This window comes from Hyalella azteca, unplaced genomic scaffold (assembly GCF_000764305.2).
Source record: "Hyalella azteca isolate HAZT.00-mixed unplaced genomic scaffold, Hazt_2.0.2 contig8671, whole genome shotgun sequence".
Classification (NCBI taxonomy): Eukaryota; Metazoa; Arthropoda; class Malacostraca; order Amphipoda; family Hyalellidae; genus Hyalella; species Hyalella azteca.
Genome location: NW_025938758.1, coordinates 1 through 17664, shown reverse-complemented (window position 1 = coordinate 17664; position 17664 = coordinate 1). Strand labels below are relative to the sequence as shown.

The window sequence follows — 17664 nt, the reverse complement described above, 5'->3', positions numbered from 1 at the left end:
GAACAAATTTGAACTCGTAGTTGCTCATTAAAGGAAAGCCCTACCTTTTGTAAATTTCATTTAGACCCTCCGTAATCGAACTGATGGAGGATATATGCCCTTTTTGACTATGTTACCGTAAATACTTGTAATCGTGTGACAATTCACATGTGTTGCCGCCAGTTGGGATTAATCTGTGCCATCTGACGGGCGTCACCTGTGGTTGTTATCACAATTAAATGTTATCTTGTTCGCCGTGTTTTCTGCTATCATTTCTTCGTAACCAGTGACCATAAACTCTTGGTATCTGCAACCTCATACTGCAACATATCGCTGTATCTATTATGCAAGCTGGAGCAATGTCGTTCACCTGATGGACAAATCTTTCTGCGTGTATAATGTCTGTCTAGTCCATATAAATTTAAACATCATAACTTTATCGAGATGAACTGTGTCTTAATAACCGTTCTGCTCATAACTGATGTTTGAATATTGTGTCTGAAGTGTAATGCTAGTCAAGTACCTGCTAACGTCATTTTCATTGTAACAAGGCAACAAATAATTTTCTCTCGGTTATCTTTATAAGTCTCGTTCGTGCCGTGGTAGTGTTAGCGACAGCGCAAGCTTGCCACAGTTACACAGCACGTGTCTGCTGCGTTGCAAGTAACGGGGCCTACGCACTGCTGTACAAATAGGCTAGCTCTATGTTGGGCCGAAGCCGGACTCGGCTGTTGTGCCTACTCCTACGGGGACAGTCTTCCTGTTACTCCTCATAAAAGGCAAAGTATGTACCAAGGTCTTCGCACCGCTACACAGACGTGACGTCCTAGCATGCGTTCATTCGTAGATGGACAGTTAGTATAGTTAGTTATTTTAGTTATTTCGGCGCTGAATACATCGGACCATGGTCTATAAACGATTCTTGTATTTTTCGCGACTTGTTTACGGGAGATCTAAAAACTGAACTTTTTACCAAATCTTTTCAAACCCGGCGTCGGTTTGAAGTATCTGCTGGACATAAATAAGGCCCGTTAGGTCCATTTGTTAATCGTACGGTTTCATGATTATCGTCCGGCGAGTCGTCATAAAAGGCAAAGCAGGTACCGAGGTCTTCGCACCGCTACGCAGACTCGGCGTCTTGGCAAGCGTGCCTACGTAGGCTGACAGTTGTCCGGCAACACTTCATAGTAAGGCGAGGAAAGTAGCCTATTTGCGGTAGCCACTTCGCCGCCTCATTCTAAGCCGGCGGCTGTTGGCGTCAAGCCCATTGTACCCAACCAGTTATACGCTCATCTCTCCTGGGTATTCAGTTGCGTACGTAGAAGTGCGTTTCATGTTCGCGCCACTGAATTGTACTGGCTTTGGGACGAAAACATTATCTGACGTTTCAACACCAGAAGCGTCACAAATTTAATGTAATAATACCATAATACATTTCATTGATAATTTCTATCGGCAAAATTTGATTGTGATAATGAGAGCCAGCCAGCATAATTTTATAATGAAAAATATCATAGAATTAATATTGTTGAAATCGTTCGTATTTTCTTCAGTGTTGTATTCTTGCTTTGAAAAATGTGAACGATGTCCATCCGAATTACTCTAAACGTCGTACCTAGATCGCTGTATTTATGAATCCCGGTATTGAGGATACATCAATGTATACATTGACGTTAACGTCAATGTATTCAGGTAATTCATGGTCCCTCTATGGCTATAATTTTTTATTGTGCCTCCAATGATATGCAATGTGACTTCGTTGAGATATGACGCTTGCAAATTTGAACGATGGTTCCAATGTTAGTTGGAGAAATTTGACTCAAGTGGGCTCTTTTTACCAGTGGTCAGGCAGCTCGTCGTCATGCGTTTACCATTTGAAGGAAGATTCTCTTTGATATTCTCCTGACAAACACTACGTGACAGGAGCTGCGCATTTATTTCAGGATTATTTTAACTGATGTTTGATTTGAGGTCTTATATTTGAGTTTTATAATATTATAATTTTGGATGGGATCTATAGAGATCATGTGTGTTCTGGGTACATGTTTGTCATGCGAGAGTTGCGTTGAAACCAAACGTGTAAAATATATGGGAATACGAAGCAAACTAACCGCCTGAGCAGCTTCTTAGTGGGTTAAAAATAATTGATTATTTCCCTTCCCTTGTATTTACATATGATCTTTAATTTTTGACCATTAGTTTGGCGTTTATAGAATAATATTAAAAGATTTAGCTTCCTAAGTATTTGTTAAGCGAGAACTTAATCAATTGAATAGCTCGCGCTGTTTTCTATGAATCAATTTAGACGACCTCTACAAAAGAAATGAAAAAATCTCAAACGATGAATTTTGATGTCACAGCCGCTGCTTTGGTCCCAAAGATTATTGCAGGATATCCAACCTGTAGATCCTGGTGAAGCCAACGTTGCAGTTGCGTGAGTTGGCTACACCAAGTATGTGCATGACGTTGTGGTAAGCAGGAAGTGTTGTGGCGTCAGCGTAAAGTCCGTCTTAGGTGCTCCGGATGTCGGCATATCTTGGTAATTCCTAGTTAAACTCACGAATATGATTACATATTTTCATATATTTTCTTATCTTAACATATCTGATTGGAAACCAGGGAAATTGACGCTTTGGGGCTCGTTTGCTTGGCCAGCTTCGGGTCTCGGTTTTTCTCCGCTACCTCAACTAAGCCTAAGATTGTATTGAGAAACCATAAGCCAACCTGAACGAACTCGGTTTCCCATTATCTACTAGTTTCTTTATTATTATCTTCGCGTATGTAATGGAAGACGTTATTATTTCCTAATGAAATATGTGGTCGAGTTCATATCGGAAGTTTTTTGCTGTAAATTTAATTTCAAAAGTTGATAGAATATTATTATCCCTCTTTTGATTGGAAGGCGAGTACATTTTGGGACGATTTTTATGCATGTGAAATCATAATAACAGAATTGACAGGATTTGATTGTTATCTCGTGTTATTTATGCCGTAGTTGGCTCACACCAAACCTGTTTCGATGGCAAAGAGACCGGATGAGACCGATCTATAGGCTTCTATAGGGGTCGTTTTCATGTGAGTTAATTTACCAACTTTCTGGAGTTTAAATATAACTTTGTGCGGAACAAACCACACACTTAATTAATTATCTATCTCTAATCAATCAGCAAACTACTTGGTGGTATTTTGATTATGTAATCGCCGCTTCATTTAATGCCTAAGCCTCGCCTTAGGCATTAGGCCTCGTTGTCTGCTTTGATAATGCGAGGAAGATTGAAGTCAATGCATTTAACGATTTAGTGATCGTATAATTCATATTCTTGTCATAACTTGGATCCAATACCCTGTTCACCATTAGATATGAGGGTGACCACTGTCCAATCGTCCGAGCAAGCTTTATTAGTTTTATTCAGGCTTTATCGCAGTGAGATAACACCTGAATGATTACATTATGATCTGACACAAGGAGTGACGTGGCGGTCTTGAGTAAATGTGTTGATAAAACTTATCATTTGCTTGTGAGTTGGCCGTGTGGCAAATGGGATCGCAGTTGTCAGGTCTGCGGCAACTGTGTCGCAGTTGCTACAACGTTGGTTGTGTGTTTCTTAGCTGCGCTCAATTCTATCCAGCCACCTGCTCCGTGTGTCCGGTTATCTCGACGCTCAATCTATGCTTCTACAGTTATTCTTTTTACAATAAATCATATCGGAATTCGATAAGATTCTGTTTAGTTTATACGCCTGCTAGGTTTCGGTCACTCACTTAATATTTTTGTATTCCGTGAAGAAGACTGCAGTTGTTGAAGTCATTTTAATTCCGTACTGGTATTCAGACTATGCAAACTGATTGACTGTAAGTCTCGTGCTCGAACACTTGTATTGATCCTTCTCATTCGGGCACGCGGTCAGGCCGTGCGACGTCGTCCCTTGAGCTGGCTTAAGGTTGGGTATAGTGAGTCCTATAGTCTCGCTCTGTATTGGGGTCGCCTCGTCAACGAACGCTCAGCATGGTGACTGTGTAACGGTGCCGCTTAGATGAGTGGTGAGAGCCGCCGCACTTACTTGCATTGTAGGATTCCAATTCTAGGGAAATCGAGAGTAGTTCCACAATTCTTCGCTAGTCATAGTATCAGTTTCACGTATCTCTTTCATTTAAGATTTCCATTCCTATAAAGTTAATTTAAATGATTATAATTTATTGAACGATTTTTTTGTGAATAGTTCAGATTATTTAAATTTAGGTTTATTTGAGAACAATTTCAGCCAGATAATTACTAGCATATAGTGTGAAAGCGGTCTTTTACGGTCACCGCTTGCCTGTCGTTTATGCCGCTGAGCATGCGTTCAGTGGATTAGTTCTTGTGGGGTACTTTGGTGGACCGTAGTAGGGTGCTAGTGACCAATTATTGTAGAAGAGTTGGCATTTCACCCGTACAGGGGACTATATAAGCATTTTCATGCGTTCAATTACTCCAGGATAGGAAAAGCATTTGCCTATGTGTATTGTGTGAACTTATTATTGGTTAAGCAGTTCGATACCTACATTCGAGTCCACTAAAAAATGTTGTTAAACTTTTTTTAATAAACGGCTTGANTGGTGGACAACCATTACTCTCTGGGCTATTCGCTTCAGAACGTGGTGGCGTAAAGCTCCTAATATTTAAAGCAGTAGACATCGTGGGATGTCCGATGAGAGGATTGTATTACTAATATTGATATCAAGATATGAGGGTGATTAGGATTTTCTGGTTACCGACGGATTGCTTAATCCGCGGCTGATTGGTGGTCATCCGGAAACATGCTAGGCGTTCCTTTCAAGGCTGATTGGTGCCTATATTTGGTGGTGCACGGCTGCGTACCCGTCGCTGACAGGCATCCACGTCGCCTTGGCGAACAGTAGGACGTATTTCTGTCCGAAAATGATTTTTCGTTGTGCTTCTGATGATTAGCTCTTGAATAAGTTTGCAATCTTTTTCAAAATTTAAACTAAAACCGAGTCTGAATAACGCTTATAATTCTTAGGAACCTAAAAAGTCGTCTTTTAAATTCATTTGTAACTAATAGTATTTGTATTTTTAACTTTATATATAGTTTTAATCTAACTAATATACTTTTATTCGTGACGTTTGATAAATACTGGTCACCTAAACCGTTTTTTCGACAAACCTAAATTTTGTTGGATTGAATTTTGCTTTTGAATTCTTGCTTCGTTTAAGATTTGAATAAATAAATTGCTGATAGTTTTCCTATAATATTAATGACAAGTTATCATGTTGCCGCTAGATCAATTCTTTCAATAGACTTGTGATATACGAAAGTGAAATCGAAAGTAGTCGGAATACCTTGGCGTCTATACTTTTCATTCGACCATATTCATTGTCTCCTGGCGAGCCTCAGCTGTTGTCCTTCGTCGTTCTCGTTTATGTTTTATGTCTTTCCTACAGGATCCGGAAATATCTGCAGTGTGATAACCCTCTTGCGGGGCAAATAGTTTAGAAATATGGAATCGCATAATAAACCTGTGGATGGAATCGAAGAAGTTGTGTGTTACGAATTTAGTGATCAACCTAGTACAAGCCGCGGACATACGCGGCGTAGACCTGTGAGATCTAATGATTCTGTTGACCCTAAACTGGAACTGGTCCCTGATTTGGAACTTTTTTCCGAGTTGAAAGATGTTTTAGCTGTAGAAGATTCGCTGGATGAAGAGAGTGAAGGATGTCCTCTTCCTGGAACTCCTGAGACAGAATCTCTGATGGACCCAAAGGTAGGCTAGTACTTGATTAAATAAAAGTTGAATTACGAGTTCCAACGACCAACATTGCTGTTGATTATAGGCTGAGCTGAGATAACACTATGCCCATAAATGAGATAGAATTGCCTGGGCTTATAGTAAATTTCTTCCATTAATATGGCCTTTGTCTAATTTTTTCATTAAAAAATAAAAATGAAGTATTTTTGCCTGCAATATTTCTTTTTATTATTTTCAATAACATTATAGTTTTATCTGCTGCATAATCTGCAATACTTGATAAATTTTGTCATATATTTCAGATTGGTTAGTGACAATGTGGCCAGTGGCCACATGCTAGGGTAAACGCGCATGGTGCCAATCCATAGGTTATTCAAAAGAACCTGTTCTTATGTCATTTTGAACCGATCAACACTTCTTTATGGACCGATCGTATAACACCTGTCTCTTATACACATCTAGATGTGTATAAGAGACAGGTCTCGTGCTCGAACACTTGTATTGATCCTTCTCATTCGGGCACGCGGTCAGGCCGTGCGACGTCGTCCCTTGAGCTGGCTTAAGATTGGGTATAGTGAGTCCTATAGTCTCGCTCTGTATTGGGGTCGCCTCGTCAACGAACGCTCAGCATGGTGACTGTGTAACGGTGCCGCTTAGATGAGTGGTGAGAGCCGCCGCACTTACTTGCATTGTAGGATTCCNTATTTGGTATGAGATCTGTCTCTTATACACATCTAGATGTGTATAAGAGACAGTTGCTGACGCGTAGTGAAGTGTTTTGAGAGTCATGTGAAGGCAACAAAACTTACGTAACGCATACGTTTTTTTTATAGTTTTTCATTTCTCGATGCGTCCTTAATGTGTTGGAATATACCGCGTTTACCCTATGAACAGATCATTTTCACCACATACCTATATTAGGAAACCTCTGCTAAATATTTCAAATTGGGTTTCTTAAAAAGTTCAACTTATAGACTGTAGACATGTGAAAACAGAATTTGTTAATAAATCTTGAAAATTACTAGTATCAATTAAATAAAAAAAAATCCTAGAATTCTTTCTATTATCAAAAGTGATCTGCCTCTACTCACCTCTAGGGACCAAAATGTGGCCATTCCAAGGTTATCTTGTTATCTATTCCCATTCAAAAATGAATTTTCATATTTAAAAGCAAGCAGTTCTGCAAATTAGTGTCAAACAGTTGCTAAAAATCTATAATTGTAACAGTTTAAATCACTTTTTTATTAAATACATACAATTGCAATTAAATAAAATATAATTTTTCACTTGGATAATACAATGGGAATGGGATCAGATAGCATCTAGGTAGCATGTCTATTTTGTGGCGCAAAAGACAGCTGGGCTATATCTTTTTAGCACCTCTAAATTGACATTTGATGCCTTTCAATTTTCATTGCACTTTTTGGCAGCACTAACAAATGCAGTTGAGCACGTAAACAGAAAAAACTTCTTCTAAAACAAGATTGCATGCTTGTGAATTGAGATTCCTGTGTTCGTATCCAAACAAAAGTTGACCAAATTAAGCTGTCAGTTAAGCAAGAAGAGCAGTGCATAAGGCCTTCTGCCTCAAGATGAAATTTTTACTGTTTCAATGTCTTGTATTGCTCTGTATGCTGTTTGTACACATACTTACAACTTGATATTCAATAGAAACCATCTATATCATTAAATCAACAAAACCTCAACTTTTTAGAAAATTCTAAACAACTTCCAAGTTATAACTTTGGAATAAAAATGTAAAAATCTTAGTTATGGCCAGTATAATGCTTTATAGGGCAATTTCTGTTGGATACAAACCAAAATGAGAAATGGGCAAAAGTTGCCCATGAATTTAGACTGGAAATCCTACTAGTACTGAATCTCTAAAGACCTGAACTGAAGTAGTAAAACTAAAGATTCACTTGCAATTATGCAAAAAAGGATCCATATGGATTTGGTAGGAGCCCATGACATTTCATATGGAATTGCTAAATTTTCACAAGTCAGTGGATTTATTTAAAGCATGGAATTGAATATTCTCTCAATTTAGTCAAAAAGGACTTCTTTTGTTGTCTTAATTCAACATCAGGCTTAATCATAAAACCCTGAAACCTTCATAAATCGTTTTACTGTACTATATGCATCCATGCTGCTCTCACAGATGATGTGCAAGCTGCAGTTGCATCCTCCTCTTAATGCAAATGTGTAAGAGGCTACTTTCCTAGCCAACAGAGTTAAGCTCTTGATATATGTACATTTGAATATCATGTACTATTTTTGAAATGTTTCAAAGCAATAAATCTTGAATGGCCTGATGGATGTGGCAGGTATATACGTATATATATTACATTTAACATTTTTTTAGAGTTTATTCCAGTATATCAATGGAAAGATCAGTCATCATTGGATGTAGGTATTGTTATTATTCTCATCAATACTCATTCATTATAAATATGATAAAATTAACAGCCACAATTCTTTCCTGATAAATTTATATATATAATCTGTAAGGCGATGAGTGTCACTTGTCAAGTGCTCAACAAGCTTGCATTAACTACAGTTTACAATAGATCATTTTGTTTTGCAGTTAGTAAAAATCTTGCATTCTTGTTTGCATAGAAATTGACATAATGATTCAGTCATACTGGCTCAATGTGTGCTCTGCACAAGGTTTTTGTTTTCTGCACCAGCGTTAATTGTGCATTTTTTCCAGGAGCAAGAGCTATGCCGACGTGCAGAAGAATTTATGCACAAAGTCTGGGAAGGTGTTCAGTCTTGGAATGTCCAGCCTTTTTCCAAGCTCCCAAGATGGCTGCAGGACAATGATTACCTACACGATTGGCACAGGTGATCCTGTTACCAATGTGCTGCATTTGTTTCTGCAATGATTATATAACGAGTATTTGTTTATATTGTTGGCTTTCAAAACTTGTTTATTTTACACATATTGTTTTAATTTTTGGAAAAAATTTCTTTGGCTTATAGTTTTTATGCTTCAGCCGTTGTACAGGTTGATCCATGGAAAGCTCTTGGTTTGAAAGAGCTCTCAATAAAAAAACTAGTAAAGATGTCACAATATAAATTTTTTTGGAAAAACACTACTAGAATTTTTTATCTCTAAGTTTTAAAGATGACATCAGAAAAAGGATGACCTCCATTTTCAATACATTGTTAGTTTATTTTTTAAGTTTTATTATTTTTAAGTTCTTCTGAAGCATTTTAATGGTTGTGTTAGCAATGGCTTGGCGAATGTTGTTTTCATATGAGGTAGAGTCCTTGGACAGTCATTGTAAACCATTGATTTAAAATACGTAAAACCATAAAATATTAAAATGGAGCCAAATTGGGGCATAGGGCCAGCCAAAGAAGGTCTCTGCAAAATGTTGTCTCAGAAGATCCATTGAACATGGCGCTGTCTTGGCCATGGCTCCATCCTGTGGGAACCAGACATCCCTGACATTCATTTCAGCCAGTTTTGGCAAAAAAGTCAATTGTTTGTGTTTACCAAGCTTCCAAGCTACTGTCACCATTATTGCGCATCCATTTTGCTTAAAGAAATAAGGGCCAATTATGCAAACTTTTGACACGACATCGCATGCCACACAGTTGTGCATTCACAATGAAGTAGTGGGTGCTGATGGAGTTCCTGCAGATTGCTATCACTCCAGTTACTTATTTCTATCAAAATTTCTGTATTCAATGCTTCCTGTAACTTGAAAATGAATGTTGTTACATTCGAAACGTCGTTAATAAAGTGATATTACTCCCTTGAACCTGCATTTTGATCAACTAATGTCATCTGAAGAATATTGTTCGACCCTGAAAATTTAAATTGACGAATTCTCTGGCCATTAACCACCCGTGTTGAAACAAATATATATATGTGTGGATTATTTTTGAGATTGGTAGATGAAAGTAGACATCCATGTAGGGAAGGTGAAACATAAAAATAACTGTAAGCAAACTGAAACTTTAAAAAATACCTGTAATTGGTAACTGGTAACAACTTAACAAGTAACCACTAACATGTTGACACTAGTAACAGGCTGAGGTTGACAACATTACACCACAATCTTTCGTACAGTTTTATTCTGTAATTTATTTTATGTATGTTATTAAATTTTCTCTCTATAACGCTCGTGCTCAAGACCCTTAATGAAAGTGATATTGGGTTATACTATGTATCATGCCGGTTTTTAAATAATATTTAATACTATTAAGTAAAATCTAAAGGCTTTATCTATAAATGTAGCAGTAGCACTGTAGCGGCAAAACCTTGTATCGCTACTTAAAAATGTAATGTAGCGGGCGCTACCGCAGTACCGCTACAATTGCTTAAATGTAGCACCGCTACTGCTACTGAAAATGTAGCGGGCGCGCTACTGCCCAGTACATGTAGCACGCTACTGCCCAGCTCTGGGCGTATGTTGTTTTCATATGAGGTAGAGTCCTTGGACAGTCATTGTAAACAATTGATTTAAAATAAAACCATGATATATTAAAATGGAGCCAAATTGGGGGATAGGGCCAGCCAAAGAAGGTCTCTGCAAAACATTGTCTCAGTAGATCCATTGAACATGGCGCTGTCTTGGCCATGGCTCCATCCTGTTGGAACCAGACATCCCTGACATTAATTTCAGCCAGTTTTGGCAAAAAAAAAGTCAATCATTTGTGTGTACCAAGCTTCCAAGCTATTGTCACCATTATTGCGCATCCATTTTGCTCAAAGAAATAAGGGCCAATTATGCAAACTTTTGACACGACATCGCATGCCACACAGTTGTGCATTCACAATGAAGTAGTGGGTGCTGATGGAGTTCCTGCAGATTGCTATCACTCCAGTTAGGCATGTTATGCTTGTTTACTCTGCCAGAAACGCTTCATTCACACTTCCTTTTGCCCTAAAAGTGTTCACCAACATAACAAAGGATTTCTGATCCAGAACCCAACCTGATGGATGAATAAAGAACCAAGTATGGAATGGTCATAGAGTAGCAATAATGGAATGGTCATTCAAAAGGTACGCCTCAACAGTAAACCCACACTGCTCACTTGTCCAATGCATAGTGGCAACTGACTAGGCAGGATACAAATCTTCTTGACCTTGCCTTTCATACGAAATGCTCTCTGCCCCTTTTCCTACAACATCAGGCTGCTTGGCACAAAATACTAAACAGGAAATTTCCATGAATCACTCTATATCTGAATTTGAATCAAATGCTTATCATTGATGTTCTATGTAATGATGAAACCAATGCCTCATAATATTGATTCACAGTCGACATATGCCCATAGTGAAGTTGGCTGCTTGAGGAGTGTAATGTCCCAAAAACCTGTTTTTTGTATCCACAAATGTCAATGGTTTTTAAAATTAGTATTTCTTCCTGCCAAAATCTAATGGTGATTCTTGTGAATGCCATTTGATTATTTATTATCAATTGAAAAAATTTCATTGGAATAAATAATATAATGATAAATATTATTGAAGATATTGTTAATGATTCTGTTTCTGGCCCTCCCACAGCTGTTTTTTTCCACATCTATGAAACTGGCCCTCCCACACCTATGAAACTTTATTAATTTTGTAAAATTTCATTTCAGACCACCACTGCCTTCCTTTTCTGAATGCTTCAAGTCCATTTTCCGGATCCATACAGAAACTGGCAATATATGGACTCATTTGCTAGGTATGCCTTTCCCTTCAGCCATGCAAGTTACAATTAAAATTAGATTAGTTGCATTACTTATGATGATTCTCTAGCAATAGCATACAGAAGGCCTGGCTTTGATTTTCATTGATTAAGGTATTTTTCACAAGCCATGAAAAATTGAATGAGCTTCGATATTTTTAATACTTTTTATTTTACATTGATGGTAGTTCATTGATTTTGATAATGACAGACCCACATAGTTGAATGCATAAGTACTCATAGCCTAACCATCAGATGGTACTTTCTCATTATGATGTGATGTTTCAGTATTTATCAATCAAGTTAGTTGTTGAATTCTTAGTCAAGTTGGTTGTTGCATTAACTATTGCATTATTTGCTGCGCAGGTTGCGTGGCATTCATCGGCCTCACCGTATACTACATGAGTACACGATCTGATGATCTAGAAACCAAACTGGTCTTCACAACATTCCTTGTGGGAGCCATTCTGTGTCTGGGGCTCTCCACGACCTTCCACACTGTTTCCTGCCATTCAGAATTTGTGGGCAAACTCTTTTGCAAGTGAGTAATCTGAAGAAATATTCCTGGTACTTCATATCTAAGCAATGTATTGTGATTTGGCATTACGGTAAGTATTTATTTCCTTAAGAACATTGCTTTGAGATTACCTGCATTAATTCTCTATTGATGAAACTGCAATTCGTACAGATAAGTGCATTTGTTATTGTTTTGGGGGGCCAAGCTCCAGATAGTGAGAAACTAAATTGAGATCTGTGTAAAACGAACACGACCAACAAAGCCAGTGTTAGGACCTTTAGACTGGCCAGTGCTAGGAAAACCTCAGAAACGCAGGGCAGATTAAAAGGTCTTGGAGGGAGTGAAACGCGTCTCAGTTCCGAGGCAAAATGGTTGGGCAGCAACACTCGTTTAGGATGCTGAACAGCCACTGTGACCTGACTGGAGATGAGTGCCTAGGTACCCTTGAGAGGGAAGGAAGCAGGATCCTGATCATTTTTGCATTTTCGTTGTGTAGGTACTGCAACCGGAGCCCTCACGATGAGCTCTGCTTGTGCCAAAGGGCTTGATCTTCTTACTGTTCATCTCGTCATGTAGTAAGAAATCGTTGAAAGCCTAAATAATTGAGCAATGGAAATTTAGTCAACTTGTGCCTTTATTTACGAATGAGCAAATTATTATCTTAACATTAAAAATTGTATCGTGTTTCAGATTTGACTACTGTGGCATTGCATTTCTGATTATGGGATCATTCGTGCCGTGGCTGTACTACGGATTTTACTGCGATTTCCAGCACAAGCTCATCTATCTTACGAGCGTCTTCGTGCTCGGCGTTAGCACTATTGTTGTATCGCTCTGGGACAAGTTTAGCACGCCCGTGTACCGGCCTCTCAGAACCAGTATGTTGCTTCTTGAGTTATTTTTGTTAGGTTTATTTTTTATGCAGCACATTGCAATGTCTAAATAATTTAGCATCAGCCTCTAGTTAGGCATGAGGAATAGCCTTTGATGATTTATTTTGTAGAACACCCTATTTCTCCAGAGTAATGGTAAGATTCATTGTCACTAGGTACTGAATTAATTCAAAATAAATTCATTTAATCGTACTGTTGCCCATTTCAGCTGTTCGTTCGGAATAAAAGTGGCACCTGTTTGGCATGCCAATACTTTGAGATCTTATTAATGAATCACTAACCTGATCTCTGTTGTCCAGGTGTGTTCCTGGTGTTCGGTCTGTCAGGCATCATCCCTGCAGTGCACTATACTGTGCGTGAGGGCCTGGACGTCGCCCTCTCCCGCGCTGCTCTCGGTCCGCTTGCCCTCATGGGCACCCTGTATGTGCTTGGTGCAGTTTTCTATGCCGTACGAGTGCCAGAAAGATGGTTCCCTGGGAAGTGCGATTTGTGGGTGAGTAAATTTCATCTAAAATCAGTAATTTTCATATTTATTGTTTTTGCTAAATGTCTCTGTAGACTATAAGTATGTTTTGTATCTATTAAAGTAGAAAACATATTATTTTAATATTGATCATTAAATTAATAAACAAAAAATGCCAATGTTTTTAAAGTAAAATAAAAATAAAACAATATTGCTTACTGACTTGTTAAAATATTACGTATGCACTGAATCGCTGTCTTTCTAATTGTATCAATCACCGGGTTGTTATTTGACATAGCTATCTGTTACATGTAATTTTGTCATTTCAGTTCCACAGTCACCAGATCTTCCACACGCTTGTGGTGGCGGCTGCGTTCGTCCACTACCACGGCATATCGCGCATGGCGATGTACCGACACGCTCATGGCCAGTGCACTGAACTGGAGGAAGATGTCGCCAGCAGCGACACTCTTTATACGTCGGACCACATCTGAGACTACAAGCTATTTCGCTCTGTGTTTGAACTTTCACACCAGTGAAAGTAAGGAAGCTTCACTTAGTAATCTGTTGTAGACAACGAGGTCTGTTGGAAGCCAGTAAGATTTGACCAATATGTTTGGTGCTATTCTGTTTCCATTAATGTCGGCTCACCGATGTAGATGTGATGATAACAAGTGACATAGAAAGGATGATTCTGACGCTGCACGCTACGACTCTTTGATGTGCTATTTGATCCGTTGAATAGCATTTATTTATGTATCGTCACACATTTTTGATCAATGATATGGTGGAGGTTCTTTTCTAGTTGCTCAAACGATCATTAAATATGTCTGGGGACTTGAGGCTATTTGTCAACCCATGAAGCGAAGATGCGACGAAGCGTTTTTGAACAAGTAATGAAAATTCAAGGGTTCTTGCTGCTATTTTTCTGCAGTACTGGGGCAAGTTCAATTACGACAGTTATTATTATTATATGTTATTCTACCATCGTTTCAACTTTCCAATTGCAGGCTCTGTTGTCTATGCAAATTTTTTCTATCAGGATACTTTTTTTAGTTCAAGAAAGTACTCTATTCCATGTCTCTATTGTCGTAATACTTCATGTGAAATTATTAAATAGCGCGGTATAATAGCAGCATAGGCGCAAAATCGATTTTTATCTTTCCCACTCCACTGAAATCCTTCGAATGTTTCTGAATTATGTCGCCATAATATGACATTTTTACAGTCACAGCATACTAATAACTAGACATCTGTATTTTGTCTTCTATTTATCTGTTTTTCCTTTTACTCACACTTTCGAAGAGATTTGAACGTTCATATTTTATTTGGGATTTAAAACGTTATGTTGTTTCAAATATCAAAATGTCCTGCACCAAAAGTCTGCAACGTCTCTTCACTTATAGTTAAACGTGTTAGTGGCACGAGACGATTAATTAAAGCAGAAATGTTGACTTGTTTTGAATCGCATTCCGTAGGCTTGTTGAGAACTTTAACCCATTAAAGATCGTAACAGGCCATGTGTTATGCATGTCCGTTCATTGTCCATCGTCGGTATCATCACAATGTTCATTGCTTATTTCATGCCATGTGCATCTAGCGATTATTCTTTGTAGTCCACGTCAAGATGAGAAGTGTATTTTGCAACAGTGTGAGCTCGTTATTTCTAGTTGCATCCGTGAACTAGATAGTGATAGTGAAGTGGGAGTTATAGAGGCATTTTCTCCCTTAAGTAGTAACACTAGTATAGCAAGAGTGTAAATATGAAAAAATTTATTTATCGACTGTTCGTTTTCCATTTCAGAGGTGTATCTTTGCCGTTGAAATCAGCTTATTGTTGGACTTCTCTCTGCTTGTATCAGTGATCAGTCTGTCTAATACTTTGATGTTGCCTATTTTTTCGGTTGATTTTTATTATTCACCGCTGTTCTGAGGGTTTTTGTCTCTTCATCGTATTATAGACCGGTCAGTGTTAGGCTCTCATTGGTCAATTATCGATGCAAACTTCACGGTGCGAATCATCACTGTTTTTATCCTGTTACCCTGGAGGTTCGTTGTAACCCTTGAAAAACTCGCACTTGGTTCTTGAGCCCGCGTTCACCTGATATTTTTAACCTGTGCATCATGGAGTGTAGGTACGAACCCACATCGAATAATTTCCATTTGAGTATTACTTCTTGTGCTTGGTAATCAGAAAAGTTCAGTATTTTAGATGATCTTCTGGATTTTATATGCGCACTGATTGGTCTATTGATACGTATCGGATAATTAAACAGTTTGATTTGTTATTTTTTGTCCTTTCTTGTGACGTTTAGTCAGTGACCTAGTACTTGAAAGATATTTTCGTTTTTCTAGAAGTTTCATGGGACAGGAAATTTTTTTATCATTTTTCATTTGCTATCGTCTTAATGCTGGATTTTTAAGCGTTGAGTGATATTTAGACCCACGTTGCGGACTGCGCTGCTGCCTTATCCTAGATCAATAGAGTAAATAATTCATGTGCCCTTTCTAACTTATTTTTCTTGAGGCTGAACAGGGCTTGTGCACGGATGACCTACAATAGGGTATAATCATTAATAAAACCGCGCATATGTCAATTTTTAATTGTCCTATACGTCTCCCATTATAATTTAGAATGACTGCATTTTATTGAGGATTTCGCTATTCATCGTGACCATAAACGTGTACGATGTTTGCAGTAAAAATGGGTTCTTTATTAAACTCCACGAGAGTAACTTCCCCTTAAATAATAATAATTTCCCTAACACGAGTGTTCATCTCGAGTGAATAACGCGCAATATGTTCGTTCAAATACACCTGTTGGTAATTTACCTGCAAACCCCAGCAGGAGCGCAGCCGTGCACCACCAATTTTGAGCACCTATCAGCCGTGAATAGAACGCCCAGCAAGGTCTTGAGAGCATATGTCTGAATTACGGACCCCACGCCTTCGTCTGTGTCATTTTGAATTGATTGAGAGAAGTAACTGCGGACTGTGAACTGGTGTACAGGGGACATGCAAGCACGTCCCTATCTGCCGGGGTATTAAACCTTTGAAGTAACGTAGTGTGCGCCGAGATTCTGCAAAAAACCGATTGACACGTAATGGAGGCTCCTGAAGCCGACTGATACGTAATGGAGGAAGAATTTGGAGGCAATGGCGACCTGCACAGTGCTGTTCCGATACCAGGCGTTGAGCTGGCGGTGATACTTCTACGTAAACCGCCCTTTCTTCCACTTACCATCTCTCACGGTGCGAAGGCTTTTATTTTAATGTCAGAACTTCAACCACTTTGCGTTGGCTTCGCGTCNTTTCGAGGATTTTGAGATGCCCCCATGTGGTTTGTGCCCCAGGTGAGTGGTTAGTGTCCCAAGTGAGTGGTTAGTGCTTGGTCTTGCTGAGGATGAACAATGTCTTCCTCACTTCCCGCTGACAGCTGAACAGCAACCAGTCCTCTTACAAGATTCACGCTTCAACGTGCGTAGATGAAAATGGTGGGGCTTCAAATATTGAGCAGAGCTGCTTAGATGAACGTGGTGAGGTCAACATACGTTTAAAATTTTTATCTGCTGGACGGATGAGAAAAACACTCATCTTGTGGCTTATTTGAAGTAAGCAATCCAACCGTTTCAGAATTCCTCTTACTTAGTCCAGTTCGGGAACATCGTTTAGAAAAGTATACGTTTAAAAATTACTTTTTGAAGGCAACACTTCTGAAGAATCCAGTGTCTCCAATTTCTTCCTGGAACTCCTGAGACAGAATCTCTGATGGACCCAAAGGTAGGCTAGTACTTGATTAAATAAAAGTTGAATTACGAGTTCCAACGACCAAGTTCGGACCAACATTGCTGTTGAAGTGTTGATTATAGGCTGAGATAGGACTATACCCATAAATGAGATAGAATTGCCTGGGCTTACAGTAAATTTCTTCCATTATTATGGCCTTTGCCTAATTTTTTCATTACAAAATAAAAATGAAGTATTTTTGCTTGCAATATTTCTTTTTATTATTTTCAATAACATTATAGTTTTATCTGCTGCATAATCTGCAATACTTGATAAATTTTGTCATATATATCAGATTGGTTAGTGCCGGCCACAGGCTGTGGCTGACGGCTGTTTCTAACCTAAGAGGAAAATTTGGCAGAAGCCACCTGTGAATTATACAAAAAACTGTAAATCAGGCCAGTTCCACCCATTCCCATCAATTTTTTCCATTATGATTATGCTTCAGTGAAAAATAAGAAAGTATTTTTTCCGGCAGTTTTTGAAAATCACCTAGGGTAAACGCGGTATATTCCGACATCGTAGGTAATTCCGTCACCTCTCCAGCTTTTCCTTTATATTAAGCTTTGTTTTAGTTCCATGCGT

General features: G+C 38.6%; 1 protein-coding gene across 1 annotated transcript; it reads left to right on the top strand.

Moving 5' to 3' along the window:
* Positions 1-5347: 5347 nt before the first annotated feature.
* Positions 5348-15886, top strand: LOC108670638 (adiponectin receptor protein-like). The gene is made up of 7 exons (XM_018158112.2): positions 5348-5745; positions 8444-8577; positions 11332-11417; positions 11787-11961; positions 12628-12815; positions 13130-13323; positions 13623-15886. The coding sequence occupies exons 1-7, from the start codon at positions 5479-5481 to the stop codon at positions 13785-13787; spliced, it is 1209 nt and encodes a 402-aa protein (XP_018013601.1). The 5' UTR covers positions 5348-5478; the 3' UTR covers positions 13788-15886.
* Positions 15887-17664: the final 1778 nt, after the last annotated feature.